Source organism: Sabethes cyaneus, chromosome 1, assembly GCF_943734655.1.
Source record: "Sabethes cyaneus chromosome 1, idSabCyanKW18_F2, whole genome shotgun sequence".
Taxonomy (NCBI): domain Eukaryota; kingdom Metazoa; phylum Arthropoda; class Insecta; order Diptera; family Culicidae; genus Sabethes; species Sabethes cyaneus.
The window spans coordinates 19,893,361-19,912,142 of NC_071353.1; the positions used below are offsets into that span (position 1 = coordinate 19,893,361).

Below are 18,782 nucleotides of genomic sequence, written 5' to 3' on the forward strand. Positions count from 1 at the left end.
TGGGCGGCACAGACGTATTTTCATTAGCAGCACTAGCTAGTACAATAAGAACCTTCCCTGGCCCTAAAAACCGCATACAAATTTTCACTCCGATCGGTTTAGTAGTTTCCTAGTCTATAAGGCACATGCAGAACAGACAAAATTCATTTTTCTGTATACCCAACAAACATTTTTGTTTAATAGTATACCTTATTAAAACCATTGTATAGCTAATACCGAGTAGCAAACGCCTGATAAGTTGTTATATAACAAAAATATTTGTTGGGTACAATATTTTCTTTTTCTTTATATTTTCCGCAACATATTTTTAAGAAAATTTGCATCTGTTACTTGCTTCCGAAATATCGAACATAACCGGATTGCAGCTCTTTACAAAAACTAGGAATGAGCCAACACCATCCAGCAATCACAACATTTAGCCTCTATTGTGCGAACGGTATTGTTGCCGGGTCCAAGATCCACGTCATAGATCTTCTTGATTCGTCGTAAATACAATACAATGATCACGGTTTGCTCACCAACAGATGTTTTATATCGGAATCCACAGGCCAGTGAAACTTTTTATTTTATTAGGCCAGTGAAAAAAAAAAAGAATCAATCCAAAGTTTTAATCGCCGTCATCATAACTCCATACCGTACGGACTACAGGAAGCACCATTTGTGCTTTAGGTAAAGAAATAGAAAAATCATCTTTTATTATCTTCAAATACACCATAATAACTCTTTTTAGGACCAGCAATGAACTCGATTAGGACTGTTTCAAACGGTTGAGGCTAATATGTTGTTTTCCAGGTACAGTGTTTTACTGGATATTTCAGCAAAAAAACAGAAGTAAATACGTTTCGACAGAGGAAAGCGGCAATATAGTAGACCGACAGGAATCAAAAGTTAGTACATATTTTTCCTGACCGGTAGAGTGGCAGGTGCGGAACAAGCGTAGCATCCAGATGATCAGACAAACCAGTTCGAACATCCTGCCACACGTACAAACAAAAAGCAGGTTCTGGAACTGCCAACGATGGCTGATTCGTGTCGGGAATTGAGGATTACACTTTCGGTACCTTCAGTCGAATAATTCAAAATGACATCCTATGTAACACCAGCTAGACCAGTGATGGCCAAACTGCGGCTCTTGAATTTGGCCTTTGCAGCCCGCGAACTGGTTTGATAGATGGCGGACGGACACTATAGGTTGAATTTATTAATGTCAGAAGTCATTTAGGGCCGCGGATCTATTGGGGAGATCTGATTTAGCCCGCAATATGCTTGTACCGTGGCCACCACTGAGCTAGACCATCGTCAAACTATTTCCGTCAGCAGACACTGGAGCACAATAGACTTCTAAAACCGATCAGAGTCACAATTAGCAACTCCGAGACTTTGAAATATTTCAATCGTAAAATCTACTTCTACCAGCAGTTATGACGTCCTACTTGATCGGAAGATTTCGGCCGGCCTTTAAACTACCCCGAAACTACGGCATATCCAACGAACGAACGAAGTGAGTATTTAATTTTTGTCGTATTTCAATGTTTATTCAATTTTGTTCATTTCAGTCGTCTGTTATTCAAGTTGCTGACACACTACGAACGGACATAACGAAAACATCGCTCACAGTCGATGGTATTTATTATGTGGTTAATCCAGGATTTGTTGAGCAAAAAGTCTTCATCTCAAAAACTAGAATGGAACGTAAAACGCTTCCGATGCTGGTTCCAAAAATTTAGCGTACCGATTTGACCACAATGATATTTCAGCTGGGAATTAACGATTTCCTGCAGTTTGATTTTATGGATGCTCCGCTAGTTGAATTACTGTTGCCTGCTTCAGACCTATTGCACTCTTTATCTGCATTAGACAACGAAAGACAGCCGGCATGATTAGATTGCCGTATGACAGACTTTCCCTTAGAACCGAACATATATAAAATGCTAATTATGTCGGTTGTACCAACCTGTTCTGATGAAATTGATCAGAAACCAATTGGTAAATCACTTGACGGAGATCACCTTTGCTTGCCGTTTATAACAGTTGAAATAACAATATTTTCAATGCATGGTGCACGGTGGAGAATCTTATCCTGTAGTTAATTGGCATCATGGATAGGCTTAAGTTAGACGTGTTGTCTGCAGTCAAGAATACGGCATATGTCCAGAAAACTATTTCCAGGATTATCGATTTTCCCATCCGTACAGGATTCTGCTGCATAATGCCCCCGGGAGATGTTTCCAATTTATTCGAAGTCCCAATAACCGATGAGCGTCATTGGATGTGCCATCATGATAAGGATTTTTAGAGCAGTAGCTACACGGGCTCGACAACTTTGAGGTAAATATTGGTATGTGTTAGTTTAGCACACGTCTAAAACCGCTTCTCATCCCAAATAGGATAACGTGAAGTCTATGCCACATTCGATTAATGTTCAGGCAGTTCAAACTAATAGGTAGCCAGTGGTTTCACTTCAGTATATTCCAGCTAAATATGCCAGATCTGACCGGCTCTGCTGCAGGCTGAACATCGCAAATTGTGGTTTTAGCCGCGGATGAATCTATACTCGGAATGCAGGTAACCACAGTCAGCAAACCTACACTGCAGAGCCACACCAAAAACGTACGTAAAATTCCTGTTAAAATTATAGTAATCTACGATATATATGTATAGACATAACCGATTGTTTGTTATTTGGATTGTGAAATAATGAGAAATCCGTCTAATTTATTTATATATTACCGTTCACATTATGCTTACTTCGAAAGAATCATATGAATCTTTTGCAATAATTGAATGTGGTGCATCTGCAAGTATACTTGAAAGTTTCTCTGCAAGTATACCTGCAGGTGCACCACATTCATTTATTGCAAAAGATTCGTTTGATTCATTCGGAGTAAGTATAACGTGAATGATCATAAAAACTATAAAATTTATAGTTGAGATGACTACGTTCATGGTTATTTCAACAATAGTTAATAACGTCATTTTTACCACGAAATTGTCACGACAACCAACTCGTCCCGTTCATTGCGTGTTTAAGATGACTATTTTCTTGTCAGCAATATCATACAAAACCTGGTCATGATAACAAAACCATTGTCATGATGACAATTGTATAGTTTTAAATTATAGTTGTCCCAACCATACATGGTCATTTTTACCATAAAATTGTCACTGCAACCAGCTAGTTCCGTTTATTTTTTTGTCCAAGATGACTATTTTCTTGTCAGTAAAACTATACAAAAAGTGGTTAAGATAACTAAAGCATTGTAATGATGACATATTTTATGGTATACAGATTATAGTTATGCCTACTATGCGTGGTCAACCGTACCATGCGTCCATTGTTCAAGCTTATAGTCGAAATAACCATGAAAATGTTGTCTAGACCAGTTTTCCCAGTCGGTTGAAAACCACCATACTTTTCTGGTCAAGCTTACCCCTAAAATGGTAGAATTTACCATGAAATTTTTCTGTGTGTAGTACATCGCACGTTTTCTTTCCGTACATTCCTTTAGTTTTATCGTGAACGCGCGGAAAGAAAACGTGCGATGTATTAGGGAAATGTCAAAAATGCCATTTAAATATTACGAACACGTCCGCCATTATGGCTCGTAAAAAGCTGGATAGTATAATCAGTGCCCAGTTTTGATGTATGCAGAGTTGTCAAAAAGATTGTTCACATATTACGAACACAATTTATAGCTTCCGCCATTATAGCGCGTAAAAAGCTGGATATCGAGCTTTTTACGAGCCATAATGGCGAACGTGTTCGTAATATTTCAACAGCATTTTTGACATTTCCCTAATACACCGCGCGTTTACGGTACAATTAAAGGAATGTACAGAAAGAAAACGTGCGATGTATTAGGGAAATGTCAAAAATGCTGGTCAAATATTACGAACACGTCCGCCATTATGGCTCGTAAAAAGCTGGATAGAAAATTTTCCTGCCGACGAAATCCAGCTTTTTACGAGCCATAATGGAGGACGAGTTCGTAATATTTGAACAGCATTTTTGACATTTCTCTAATACATCGCGCGTTTTCTCTTCATACATTCCTTTATTTTTACTGTGAACGCTTGGAAAGAAAACGTGCGATGTATCCAGCTTTTTACGAGCCATAATGGCGAACGTGTTCGTAATATTTGAACAGCATTTTTGACATTTCTCTAATACATCGCACGTTTCCTTTCCGTACATTCCTTTAGTTTTACCGTGAACGCGCGGAAAGAAAACGTGCGATGTATTAGAGAAATGTCAAAAATGCTGTTCAAATATTACGAACACGTCCGCCATTATGGCTCGTAAAAAGCTGGATTAAGGAAATGTCAAAAATGCTGTTAAAATATTACGAAAACGTCCACCATTATGGCTCGTAAAAAGCTGGATTGGGATTCTGCCGCTCGCCATTATTCGCTATGACGGCGCCGCAGTGGAGACACCTTCATTAGTTTCGAGTATGCGTGAAGCAGAATAGCGATTTATTAAAGAGTGCAAAAGACAGAAACATGTCGGAAATAATTTTCACGCATTCAGCTACGGGCAGTTCTGATGTAACGAACGGTGTTTGACAGTCTACTTAACGAAGGGCGCTATTGCAAGAAAAGCGCCCGTCTGACAGGTAAATTTGCTGCCAACCTTGTCGAGATCACATCCCTGGCACGAACGTCATTCTCATACATTTTCATTGAAGCCGTTTGAGCCAGGCTTGCTGGCTCGATTTTACGTCAAATTTGACAGCAGCTGTAAGAATTACGCAATCATACGGTTTTATGCTTCAGAAAATTTGTTGCATGTGGGATGTAGATAGTGAAAGAAGTTCGTTTTTTCTGTTATCGGCAACGTAAGATAGGAAAAATTCTGACTTTAGATAGTGTAATTTTTTTACGATACACGACAGAGGGGAAACAACACGCTGCACTCGTCATACTGCGCAGCATTAAATACATGCGTTGTCTCGTGTAAATTTTGTTTCAAAATTTGTTGTCTACCTCTATTACCACCACTACCGGAGGCGGCTTCAGCTGACAGCTGTCGTGCCAGGGATGTGGTCGAGATGTGCTGAGATGTTGGCAACAAAAACATGGCACCCATCGCAAGCCCCTGGTGCCGTCATTGCAAATGGCTTGTGAAAGTTGGATTCTAGTTTGACGTTTCAGGCCAAAATCGACTGACAGCATGCTGGCACTGTTCGCCATTCGCAATGACGGTGTTGCGGGTCTTGCTGACATCTTTCAGGATTTTACACGAGAAACAAGGGAGTTGATTATTTTTGCTTTTGTCGTCGCGCACTCGTTGCCGCGGTTCAGAGCAGGATTTCCTGTAGATGCGAGCATCCCACGAGCCACGATATCTCTTTTGCCGCCGTCAGCGCCAATTCGCGTTGACGGCATTAAACGATCTCTTGCACACTCATAGAAATTCCCGTATGTACGTGTGGGTGAAAATCTGCCAAAATGTTTCGGTCTCTTGCGCTCTTCCAGAAATTTCTATTCCGCTTCACCCCTACAGTAAACTTTTAGAGGTGGCAGCAGCTTACGTTCGTCAACGCGAATTTTCACTGAAGGAAAACTCGAAAAGGTGAAAAAAATGGAAAACTGTCTCATACTTTAAAAATACGGCAACACTGATCGTGGCCGTTTGCTTGATGCCTTCAGCCCCTTCAGCAGCCAGTTTGCTCAAGTGTTCGTTTCAGTTTTCAGTTCGCCTCGTTCGCAGCTCTAGCCACCATGATGATTGTAGAGGATCGCGAAACGTGAGTTTTTTCCGAAGGAGATTCGATTCTGGTTAAGGTGTAAAGCAATACCAGTAGCAGCTTGAAAAATCATTGAATAATAGACAAAAAATCCTTACTGATTAATGTGATACGTTAGAACACAGCCGCAGTTTACTAGCATTTATGTGAGATCAAGAAGAGTGTGCAAAATCATTGTCTACGCCGTAGTTAGCTAGTGCAAAGGGAAACTCCCAGAATTGGTTGCAAAGATTGCGACCAGCTTCGAGAAAAGTGCCTAATTACATCGATTACTTACCTAAACACCAGTTAAGCTAAAAGCAAGGGTGCGCGGGGGGATCCAGAGATCGATCGAAATAGTGAAAAATCCAGTGCGTGTATGCTGCACCAGTGAAAAATCTGTTCAATTGGATAAAAAGTTCACCTCCTAGCATTTACGAAATATCCACCGTGAAAAAGGAAATGTTTTAGTGTTGCTGCTGGAAAAGGCATACAAAAAAGTCGCCTAGTGCGGAGGGGCGAAAGGGGGCATTCAAATGTTTGTTCATCAATAACTTGTCCGAAAAAAACGAAAGAAAATTTCTCTTTAAAATACGTGTTTTGTGTTTATTTTAATTTTGTTCAAACACACGACGATTATTCTGACTGGATTAGTCATTCGGCAGGATTCACGTAGTGAAGTGATACGCAGCGGTAAAAACGGCAAGCGACAGAGGGAGGCTGCCTAAGTAACGTAGCCAGGTCACGATGGATTCGCTGCGAAAATGGCTAAATAAACCGAAGGTTAGTTGGGTTTTGCATGAGAAAATTTACTTTCCTGTCGTCGTCACAGGTGTGATGATCTGTTCCATCGTGGAAAAAACAAGAAAACTCAGCGCAGGGGAATAAAAATAAAGTAAAATACGATGAAAAAGTGACCGTAATCAGCTAGCTGCTGGTGTGTGTGAGTGCGAGCGAGTGTGCTCGAGAAGAAATATGATTGCAAAAGTTATGTACGCAACCAGACAAGGTTGCCAGTATGTTTTTAATAATGTATTGCGAATTTATATGGGGTTTGGGTATTTTTCTATCCTCTATTCAAATTCTTTATTCAAAGCTATAGAACATTTGTCGACTAACATTTGAAAGGGGCGGATAAGCCAAGTGTCAAACAGAACGAGTGAGAGTTATTTTTTGCTGGAGCAGCATAGGAAAATGAACTCTCACTCGTTCTGTTTGACAGGTGGCTTATCCGCCCCTTTCAAATGTTAGTCGACATTTTTGGTTGTGAAATCTGAAAATCGATGAATTTTTTTTACCTGATCCTCTCTGATTTTAATAAAATCTTCAACATACTTTCAGTAATAAAATCATTCATTTTCCTCTGAACCTTTGGTCATTGATAAAACTGTAGTGTCTTGAATCAGTCATTTCTACCTCCTGAATAAAAACACGTATAGTAGAGGCGAAATATCTATTGCATCCACGGCGATGTCGAAAACGTGAATGATTTCATTTGAAGTCAGGGATTTTTATCACGGGAAGAAAATTACCGAAAAAGCTATGGCTTTGCAAGGATAACATTGATTTCAAGTAGCTGGTACATTTTTATTCAATGACATCACGTGTGCACAAACGAAATGAAAGATGGCACGTTATTTTGACTCACGTAACTAATTTGTTGCGCACAAATTTCACAGAGTTTCGAAATTTAGAATTTCATGAATGTGTGACTGACCCGCTCTTTACCAGACCACGTTTTTCAACACACATTGCAGCGTTGCGGGACACAATTAGCACCCATTGTTACGGTGTGAATCGCCTCCTGTTTCACCAATTTCTAGAGAGATGCATTATAAAATAATTATTTAAAGAGTACTTTATTTTCCACTAGGGGCCATTCAGATACCACGTGGACACAAAAATGCCAAATTTCAACACCCCCCTCCCCCTCCGTGGACAAGCATGGACATCGACTCAACCCCCACCCCCCTCCTTTGTTTGTCCACGTGGACATTTTTTTTTTCTTATGTGAAATTCTACACTCAATTCTGTTTTTCAATTTGCGTTATTCTGTAATTAAAAAATAAGAAAAAAGCTTACGTAAAAGCAAGCTAAACTATGCTTGTTATCTAGTTTTAGTTCTTCTATCTATGCTAATCTTGTCCACTGCAAAAAAAAAATGAAGGACTATAGGAAAGCCCGTTCTAGCTTGATCTTCGGTTGAAGATTCATCTGCTTCATCCCCTGTTCAACCAGAGTATCTTAGTTTGGCTTAGCTTGTAGTTTGTAAAGTTATTTTACAAATACGCCTACAAATTGTACATTCTGTGCAATCGTGACTTAAATGATTATTATTATTCTAAATTTGAGAGGTTGACGACCTAAATGATAAACGAGCCACGTGAATAATGAAAGTTCGTAGGTTTGATTCTCCGTGAAACTATTTATACTGTGCAGCTTTGTAATTTACAAAAGGATGCAAAGAGTTGTAATATAGTAATAAATTGCATTACTGGAACATTTAGGCTAGATAATCAACATCTTTGAGTACTAACGCAGGCTTAGTCCTTCTTACAAGAAATAAAAATATATCTTAGAAGATAAAAATGAAATGAAAAGATGAATAAACTTTATTTGAACTTATAAACAAACACTGAACAATGGTTTATGCTGATATGTTTAATTAAATCAACAGCAAAAAATGTTGCTTGTCCACGTGGACATTTTCTATACCCCCTCCCCCCCTTCCGTGGACAAGCGTGGACATTCACGAACCCCCCATCCCCCTCTAAGCTGTCCACGTGGTATATGGATGGTCCCCTAGAATGCTTGGGATTTGATGAAACAGGAACCGATCTCCATAGTAGAGATAGTGTCCGCTGGAATGGGTCAACAACGGTTGGACCGATTTGATCGACTTTCGGAAGGGCTCACCACCTAATTGATCATTATCAATATGTATTGGATTCTTCGATATTGCATTTTATGCACAACTTTTGTGCTAAATTTGTTTATTTTGCTTGGAAAATGACATAAAAAAGTCCGTGCTAGACTAGTGGATGTTGACACGCACAGCGCATATTTTCAGTCCGTGCATCACTATTGTTGAAACAATACTTTTTCTACTTTCTATGTGGCCAATGTAGCAAGATTCTTGAAACACTATTCTATGCTTCGAGAACAACTATTAATTGGGTCATGGGAGTTGACATTTAGAAAAAGTCCAACTTTTAACACAAAGAAATTTTGCATCTAGGTAATTCCAGACTTCCGGACTAAAATCAGACTGTAACCGAAACAAGAACGAATCAAACTGAACCAAAATCTTTGAAAATTAGTTACGACATTTAACCCATTTGAGCCAGAACCCGGACTTTAATTTTTATTCTGATGTCGATCACTAGTGAGTAGTGAAAACCTGCGATTAATTCGTTTTCGAAGGATAGACCATTTCAGCCTTAAAATCTTGATTTAGTCAAACAAATCAGTCATATGTTTGAAACTCGACTGGGAGCACAGAGTCGATAGAATCGGAAACCCGAAGTTATCCTGAATGTTAAAAGCTAGCTGCAAGTAGATTGAATAAAAACAGAAGATCTGGATTCAAATAATAGAACAAAGCCGCGTTGCTCAATTCATCAGATGGCCATTCCTCTGGCAGCGGTGAAATTTATGAGCCTTAGACCGTTATCATAAACCGATAGATGACGACTATGTCTTCCAATTACAGGTTGGAAAAAATCCTTTCACTTTCTGCGCATTTGTGATTTTTACGTTATGTTTTAGGCATTCTCTTAGGTAATCATGAACGAAGACTGGATGGAAAGTAGGACAAATTTCAATATAATACCCTTCAAAGTAATCGAAACCGATCGCAGCTTATGGGAAGAAGGTGATCCTAAGACTCTTCCAGGATCACTCCTGTTTTACACCGATGGTTCTAAAATTGGCAAATCTACAGGACTTGGGTTACTGGACCAAGAATCGACATATCAATTCCAATGGGACAGTGGCCCACAGTCTTCCAAGCAGAAATACATGCCATATCAACTTGTACGAACATTTGCTTGACTAGGAAATACAGACATGCCAATATCTGTATTTTCTCCGATAGTCAAGCAGCTCTAAATGCCTTAAAGGCATGCACATGCCAGTCAAAGCTGGTTTGGGAAAGCATCCTCTCCCTAATACAATTTGCTTTAACCAACAATTTTAATTTATACTGGCTACCTGGTCATACCGGTACAGAAAAAAAATATGAAAAGGCCGATCTCTTAGCGAGCATTGGTTCCTCAACTGAATTCGTTGGGCCTGAGTCATTCTGCGGGGTGTCTACATCTTGCCTAAAAGCTGAGCTCAAAGTCTGGGAATCATCAACGATTGATGCCAACTGGAGAACTGTTCCAACATTACGACAATCAAAGCGTTTCATTACGCCATGCAAAAGCATCACACACAGCTTAATCAGTTTGAATAAAGTGGAACTGAGTACGCTGACCGGTCTTTTAACCGGACACTGTCCGAGCAGATATCACCTCAAAAATATAAGTAAGCTGACAGATGATATATGTCGCTTCTGTAATTTTGAGGTCGAGACCTCGGAACATATACTGTGCCAATGCAGCGTACTAATTCAACGAAGACTGCGTATTCTCGGAGAGGGCGTTCTAACGCCTTGCAAGATATGGTCTGCTGACACAAAAAAAGGTACTGAAATTCATTAAGGAAGTCATACCTTCATGGGAGGAAATGCAAATTCATAGGGCGTCCAACACTCTGACTCATAGGGATGGAACGAACTGATTATACAATCAGCAAATCGGAGTATACCATAATAGATCTAACTAATGGTCGCAGTGGTTCAGACTACCATAAAAAAACATATTTTTTACCGCACATTGTAGTGTATTTGCTGTTGGATAGCATAGTTGGTTATGATTCGCACCCAAAGTTCTATTCGAATTCTTTTTGTCAATGCGAATAATCATTGTCAGCACTGTAAAAGGGTTAGTCGTTACTCGTTAAGTAGCCGTATATTTCGCTAAAGAAATTATTAAGTAGCAAAGTGACTCAAATGATTATTAGCTTGCATTTGAATTGCATTGTTAGTGGTCATTGGCTGCGTGAGTTTGGCATTAAAGTGGCTTATAACTGACGCTTGGCTCTGCGAAAATAGGTACTACTCATCAAACAGAAAAGTTTTATTATAGAACAGTTTTACTTACTTACTTAGGTGGCTTGCCGTCCTAAGACAAAGCCTGTTGAACAAAGTTCCTCCATGTAACTCGGTTGAGGGCTACCGCTCTCCATTTCCTCGGACACCGAGTACTCTCTGCCAGACCTCGCTCCACCTGGTCTAACCATCTTGCTCGCTGCGCTCCTGGTCGTCTTGTTCCTACCGGATTTGAGACGAACACCATCTTTGCAGGGTAGTTGTCCGGCATTCTTGCAATATGCCCTGTCCATCGTATCCGTCCAGCTTTAGCCACTTTCTGGATACTGGGTTCGCCATAGAGCTGTGCGAGTTCATGGTTCATCCTCCGTCTCCATACTCCGTTCTCCTGTACGCCGCCGAAGATCGTTCTTAGCACCCGTCGTTCGAAAGCGCCGAGCACTCGCTGGTCCTCCTCGAGCATTGTCCATGTTTCATGCCCGTAACTGGTCTAATAAGCGTCTTGTACGGGGACTTAGTCTGCTCGACCGCAATTGCTTGTGAAGCCCATAGTAAGCACGATTTCCGCTGATAATACGCGTCCGAATCTCACGGCTGGTATCATTGTCCGCCGTTACCAGTGAGCCAAGGTAGACAAATTCATCGACTACCTCAAACTCATCGCCGTCGATCAATATACTACTACCCAAGCGGTGTCGTTCGGCCTCGGTTCCGCTGGCCAGCATGTACTTTGTTTTAGACGTATTTACCTTTAACCCAATCTTTTCTGCTTCGCGCTTTAGTCTGGTGTACTGTTCAGCCACCGCCACAGATGTTCTGCCGATAATATCCATGTCATCGGCAAAGCAGACGAATTGACTAGATTTGTTGAATATCGTGCCCCGCGTGTTGATATCCGCTCGGTTCATAACACCTTGTAGCGCTATGTTGAACAGCAGGCATGAAAGACCATCACCTTGACGAAGTCCTCTGTGTGATTCGAATGAACTTGACAATCGACCCGAAATTCGAACACAGCACTGTGTACCATCCATCGTAGATTTAATCAGTTTGATGAGCTTCCTGGGGAACCTGTTCTCGTCCATGATTTTCCATAGCTCTTTCCGGTCGATGGTATCATATGCGGCTTTGAAGTCAACGAACAAATGATGCGTGGAACAGTTTTATCTTTTACTAAAAACACCTTGTTTTAGCGAAAATGCATTGATTTGCCCGTCAAAACATTACGAAAATGGTCTGCTGGTTTGTCTATCGAATAAATGACTTCTACTATTTTCATCAACGCTAAAGACCATGGACGAATTTTCAACAGGAACTAACCGAGGGTTAGCAAACGAATAATGATGAATGAATTCAAATGTTGCACAGATTAACATATTGTTGCACATTTGAATCACGTCCGCGCTATTACGACCGTTTGATACGAGCAAAAGCACTGGCAGCCCTGACCAGTTGTGGGGTAACTTTGTTCTCCCTCTTCCACCGATACCGATGCTTGCGCACCAGAAGGGGCGCTCGATGCAGTGTGCGTGTGTGTTTTTTGGGGTGGGTGTATACGTGTCGGCTCGGTTACGGGAAATTGGCCTCACTGTCGTCTGCGGTTGTTTTGTCGTCTGCTCTGGTAGGCGAGAGATCAGATAATACTGTTGGGATGTTTCGCAGTTTATTTATTGTATCAGATTTCGAAATTCCCTTGGATTGGATCACTGCTGGCGCTGGGGAACGATGAGTGTTTTGTCTTTCTCGGTTTGGCGCGCTTTTTTGCGGGGTGTGTTAAATATAGGTCTGTTTGGTTTGCATTTTAAGGCAGTCGCACTTGCTGCACTCGTCAGTCCGCTCTTAATGACATCAATATACATATGTAGTAAAACTTCTTTGCTTAGTTCCTAGCTGCAGCTTTGTACAATTTTTCTTGATGGAAATTAAAATCCAATGACGTTGATGGCTTGACTACTCATCGCTTTGTTATGAAAGATCTTTATTTCAGATTATTGAATTTTTCAATCAATATTTTCTCCTTTAAAATATTTGGTTGCATTGTGAAATGTGATTGGCTGTAACTTGTCTTTCGCTCTAAATGAATCAATGTATGTTAAAATATTAATTTTTTTATTAGTGCTTGCCCAAAAATACTATTGCCTTCAAACTGAAAATATATTTCAAAAGACCAAATTATCCTGCAATTTCTTTGACTTAACAATGTTGCTCCGTTTCGACCGTGCTAGATAAAAGTATCGAAAAACGTTGCGAAAAAGTCATTGTAAAATCTTATGCAGATGAAAAAAAAAGATCGAGAAATAAAGACGAGAAAACTCGAGAAAGCCAAATCAAAACATAAACAAAACTCAACCCAATGTGCAACGTGACTAAACACAGAGTGACAGATTATAGTTCAACACCTCAGCTGCGATGCGTTCCACGGTTTCAAGCGCAGCAAGCGAGTTCCTTTTACTCGTGGAAAGTTTTGTTGTCGTTTGTTGCTTTGTTGTCACGTCGTTGCGACGCGGTTTGTGGCTTTGTTCGACCGTCCAATGATGGTGGTTACGAAATTTATTCACACTGGCACCGTTCGTTGCTTCGCGTCGCTATAAGCAAATAACGTCTTGTGAGGTAGATAGTTTGATGACTCTTCCGCCGCCGTAGAGAAAAGTCACTCGGCACTGGTGGAGGTAAAACGACGACCTTTGCAGCGTCTATAGTTTTGCCCGCACCACGTCGGTGCACATCCCAACTGTCAAAGTAGCAAGCAATGAAGTGGAAAAAAATATCGCAACACCCCGGTAGGTGGATAATCGTCCCCGAGGGAGAGCACCAGCACTAGAGTTAATGAAACAGGCAACAGGGGAATCATAACTTTTCCTTCACCTTTGCATCCCATTATAATAGTCGGGTATGATCATTATCGTTCGCAACTGAGCCTATAATGAAGCGATAAATTTTGGTTTCAAATTTAGCGTTTGTTTACAACTAGGACATAATCGCGCCTGTTTCCAAGTGCAAATTCACAAACGATCGCTGTTTCAACCAACGTACGGCTCTCAGCTCAGCATTAGGAAGCGCTCGTGGCGTCTTGTCCGATCGGTGTGGAGCCAAAGTCCGGTTTATTTACATTTGTAATCGATGATCGGATCGAGCGAAAATAGTTATAAAACTGAAGATAAACAACCTGAAACATGCTCTCATGTGGGCCGTGAAATAAAGCGTTACAATGGGGGAAAATCACGCCAGGGTGCACACAATGCCGTCAGCGTCAGGTAAACTCTGTTTAATCATTTTGACTCGGTCCACTTCCACCGGGCAGGCAGATCGCGGCCACTTTTCCGTAAATGTAAGCGCCGACCGTTTTCCCTTTCGGGCACTGAAAATGTTGTCCGATGCGCCCCGCAGTGCCAGTCAGTCGGCCAGATTTACACAATCTAATTTGGACTTTCAAACAAATTAACAAGCAAACAAAAGAAGAACAATAATAGTCCACCCGGGCAGGCAGGCTTGTTGACGATGTCTGATAAGGAAATGTGAGCGATTGTGTTTGTCTTGGGATTAGCTGAGGTACTGATGCGATAAGACTTTTGCGCAGCTTGTCGTAAACTGTTCTCTTGGGGGGATAAATACGGCTTTCCGGAGCTCGAATATCAAATTCAGGATTGCACTTTGAATTTAACTGTCTGTCGATTAGTGTTTGGACTACTTGCACGCTGGCTGATGTATCACAGTTTCGTGGGCGGTTTATTTACTTCAGATACAACTGGCCTAATTCATCTGGTAGATTTTCTGAAATAATAAAAAATATTCGTTTGCGTTCTTAATTAACAGGAATTATATCCGTTAGGGCACTTTTAGCACCTTTCTGTTTTTCAACTCTGTAGCGCTCTGTTAGCTTTGATAGCACTGCACTACAGATTCATTCAGTATTTTGTTTTTTGCATTGTGAAAAAAAGCCAATGACTTCTCGTGAAAAAAGGTGAACGAACCTAGGCTCGTGCTGTTTCAAGCAGTCGTCTTCATTCAACTGAATCTTAGGCCACTTGTTCCCAATCGTCTCAGAAGTAGCAAATCACTTTCGACCTGGTCAAGCAAACTTGAACGTTGAGCCCCCCTGTTCCTGTTGCCGATTAGGGTTGTTGAAGGGAACTATCTTCGTCAACCTGTCTGTGGCCTACCGACTTTCGCCACACGTACGATGTACATGGCAAGGGCGCGTATGTCCTCCGTGAGCAACGTCACGGCTTCAAGTCCATAATAAGCTGCCGGGTTTGTAGCTCTGATCAGTCGCGTCAGTTTATCCGGAAAACCGTATTCGTGCATTATCTGCCATAGCCGGTTTCGATCGATTGTATCGTATGCTGCTTTGAAATCAACAAAGATATGAAGCGTGGGCACGTTTTACTCTCTATTTCTGTATTTCTGTAAGTTGTGCGGAATGGTAAAAATTTTGTCCGCAGTTGCGCGAACCCCCAACCCCATGAATCCCGCTTGGTAATTCCCTACAAACCCAAACATATTTTTTTCTCCGAAAATTGTGAAAATTTTCTCAATAATTTTTAAAACGAGCTAGTAGTACATCCAGCTGCAAAATATATGTAGTTTTGTACAATGTTGCGAATCGAGCGAGAAGTCAACCATGCCCACTCACACGCAAGTGTGAATATGAGAAACATAGCGTTCAACGCTTACACCGCACACGCAGGCGTAAAAGAAACAGCCGCCGGTGCTGTATGCAGACATTCTGCTACCCACACACTCGCGCACACACATCCTCACATCGTCTTCCTGCATAGCTTATTCTCGAGTCAAAAAATTCGTGGGGAATCAGCTGTGCGTGAGGGTAGGGCGTGGGGAATCAGTTGTTCGAGGAATCTGAGAAAATAGAGCTACTCTGTATAGTTGACGTAACTCCCCGCATAATCGTCTAGCCTAGCAACCTGCTTTTCACGGGCTTCACGCCCAGCTAGGAGAATAAACAGTCTGTTTATTCGCATAAACTGGCGTATGCATTTTTTGAGTACAACAACCGAGAAATGAATCACGAAACCCCATTGGCTCTCTTTTGACTAATAATCTCTACTAAATTGACAGATTATTTGATTGAAAAAGTATACAGTTAAGATTATATGGCCTTAAACATTTTTCCCGATAAAAATGCGTTTTCTCAACAATGATGGTGTTGGTCGTTACGTCAACTATGCATCCATGGGCAGCTAAATTTTCTAAAAATGAATGAGTTTACAAAATTTCAACAAAATCGGAGTAGATTTAAATTTTAATGAATACTTTTTTCATAGAATTGCTGAGTAAATTATGTACATTGATTTGGTTTGAGTAAGTACACGTAAAAGTAAGTCGTTAGAGAAAATATTTATCTTTAACATATTCATAACCCATTGAAGTTCTAGAGTATAGTTTCTTGATAATATTAGACTGTGCATAATATGTTTAAATGCCATTCTATTTGATTCAAATCAATAAACTTTTACTTCACTCTTTGCGCTAACGTAAGAACTGACGACACCATTAACTCGGGGAACAACACGTATCGTTCTAACAAACATAAAAAATATAAATATATGATTGCGTTGAAGAGTTATATTTTTAAGCCTGTTAATTTGAAGACAGGAGATATGATGGGAGCCTCATCTGCACTCATCAATTGATCAGCTGTTGTGATGAACGTTGACTCCCATGCGGTATATATAGTATTGGGCAGACCCGACGTAAATTCAAAGTTCGCCTAAAAGAGCACAAAAAGGCAGTTGAAAACAAGCGAACCAACGATTCTAGTGTGGCAGTATCGCACAACAAATTTTCAGCATGAAAACGACTGGGATAACGTGAAAATGAATGAAAAATGAATCAGGGAGGTTTCAGAACTAAATGCATGGGAGTCAATGTTCATCACAACTGTGCACAAAAAGGAGGACAAACGTAACGCTAAAAATTATAGAAGCATTACATCGCTTTGCGCAATTTCGAAAGTTTGCGAAATTATAATACACGATGCTCTTTTCGCAAGCTGCAGACACTGCATCTCTCCAGTGCAACATGGTTTTTATGCAAAACGCTCTATTGCTGCAAACCTTGTACAGTTTACCGTAGCGTGCATACAAAATATGATCGAGGTGGCGCAAATTGTTGCGGTCTACACCGATTTAAAAGCAGCATTTGTCCGAGTTGATCACAATATTCTGCATTCTGCTGGCAAAATTGAAAAAGGTTGGAGTTTGTTCTGCGCTAATACAATGGCTTCGATCCTATCTTTTAAATCGAATGCTCTATGTAAAGATAAGGAATCGGCAGTTTGCATGTTTCACGATATCGCGTCAAGCAATCGAGTTGAGCAGGCGAGTCGAGCAGTCGAATCAAGCAGTTGGGTCGAGCAGTCGAGTCGAACAGTCAAATCGAGCAGTCTAGCCAAGCAGTTCAGCCGAGCAGTCGAGTTGAGCAGTTGAATCGAGTGGTCGAGTCGAGCAGTCAAGTCGAGCAGTTAAATCGAGCAGGTAAGTCGAGTAGTCCAGTCGAGCAGTTGAATCGAGTAGTCTAGTCGAGCACTTGAGTTGAGAAGTCGAATCGAATGGTTTAGCCAAGCAGTCAGGCCAAGCGGTTAACTCGAGCAGTTCATTCGAGCAGTCGAGTCGAGTAGTCCAGTCGAACGGTTTATTCGAGTAGCTGAGTCGAGCAATCAAGTTGAGCAGTTGATTCGAGCAGTCGAGTCGAGCAGTTGAATCGAGCAGTTAAGTCGAGCTGTCTAATCAAACAGAAGTCAAGCAGTTGAGTCGAGCAGTCTAGTCGAGCAGTTAAATCAAGCTGTTCAGTCAAGCAGTCCAGCCGAGCAGTTGAGTGGAGCAGTCGAGTTGGGCAGCTTAATCGAGCAGTTAAATCATGTAGTAGAATCGAGTAGTCTAGTCGTGCAGTTGAATCGAGTGGTCTAGTCGAGCAGTCGGGTCAAGCGGTTCAGTCGAACAGTTGAGTCGAACAGTTCAGTCGAGTAGTCCAGTCGAGCAGATGAATCGAGCAGTTAAGTTGAGCTGTCGAATCAAACAGTTAAGTCAAGCAGTTAAGTCTAGCAGTTGGGTTGAGTGGCAAAGTCGACCAGTTAAGTCGAGTTGTTGAATCAAGCTGTCAGTTGAGTCGAGCAATTAAATCGAGTAGTCTAGTCGATCAGTTGAATCGAGCAATCAGGTTGAGCAGTTGAGTCGAGCAGCCGATTCGAATAGTCCAATCAAGTAGTTGAGTCAAGCAGTTCATTCGAGTAGTCGAGTCGAGCAGTTGAGTCGGGTAGTCCAGTCGAGCAGTGGAATCAAGCAGTTGAATCGAGCAGTTGAGTCGAGTGTCGAATCGACCAGTTGAGTCGAGCAGTCTAATCGAGCAGATAAATCATGCTGTCCAGTCAAGCAGTCCAGTCGAGCAGTCGAATCGCACAGTCCAGTCGAGCAATTCAATCGTGCAGTTAAGTCGAGTAGTAAGTCAAGCAAATGCGTCAAGCAGTCGAATCGAGAAGTTAAATCGAGTAGTCCACTCAAGCAGTTAAATCGAGATGTTCAGTCAAGCAGTCAAGTCGACCTGTCCAATCGAACAGTTCAGTCGAGTAGTTCAGTTGAGCAGTCCAGTCGAGCAATCAAATCGAGCAGTCTAATCGACCAGTACAGTCGAGCAGTCTAGTCAACCACTTTAGCAATCGAGCAGTCGATCAGTGAGGTGACTGAGAATACAACCCATTGCTACGAAAGCATGACTTCTTGTCAGAGACCTGTTTTTAGTTACCGATAAGCGTCTTATGGCGTCCTGTCAGAGACCTGGTTTTCGGTACAGTCATAAGCCTCTTATATAAGGCCATTACAAATATTTTATAAAGCTTTTGTCCTTCCGGTGTTCGGCCACTGAAGGGGGGGGGGGGGGCGAAA

At 41.3% G+C, this 18,782-nt stretch overlaps 1 protein-coding gene across 1 annotated transcript in view; it reads left to right on the top strand.

Moving 5' to 3' along the window:
- The first annotated feature begins 5,693 nt into the window (after window positions 1-5,693).
- The window catches only part of LOC128739171 (lateral signaling target protein 2 homolog), a 64,101-nt gene continuing 51,012 nt past the window's right edge, over window positions 5,694-18,782 (top strand). The window contains exon 1 of the mRNA XM_053834603.1: window positions 5,694-6,512. Within this exon, the coding sequence (XP_053690578.1) occupies window positions 6,477-6,512 (36 nt within the window). The 5' untranslated portion in view covers window positions 5,694-6,476. The remainder of the gene's footprint in view (window positions 6,513-18,782) is intronic.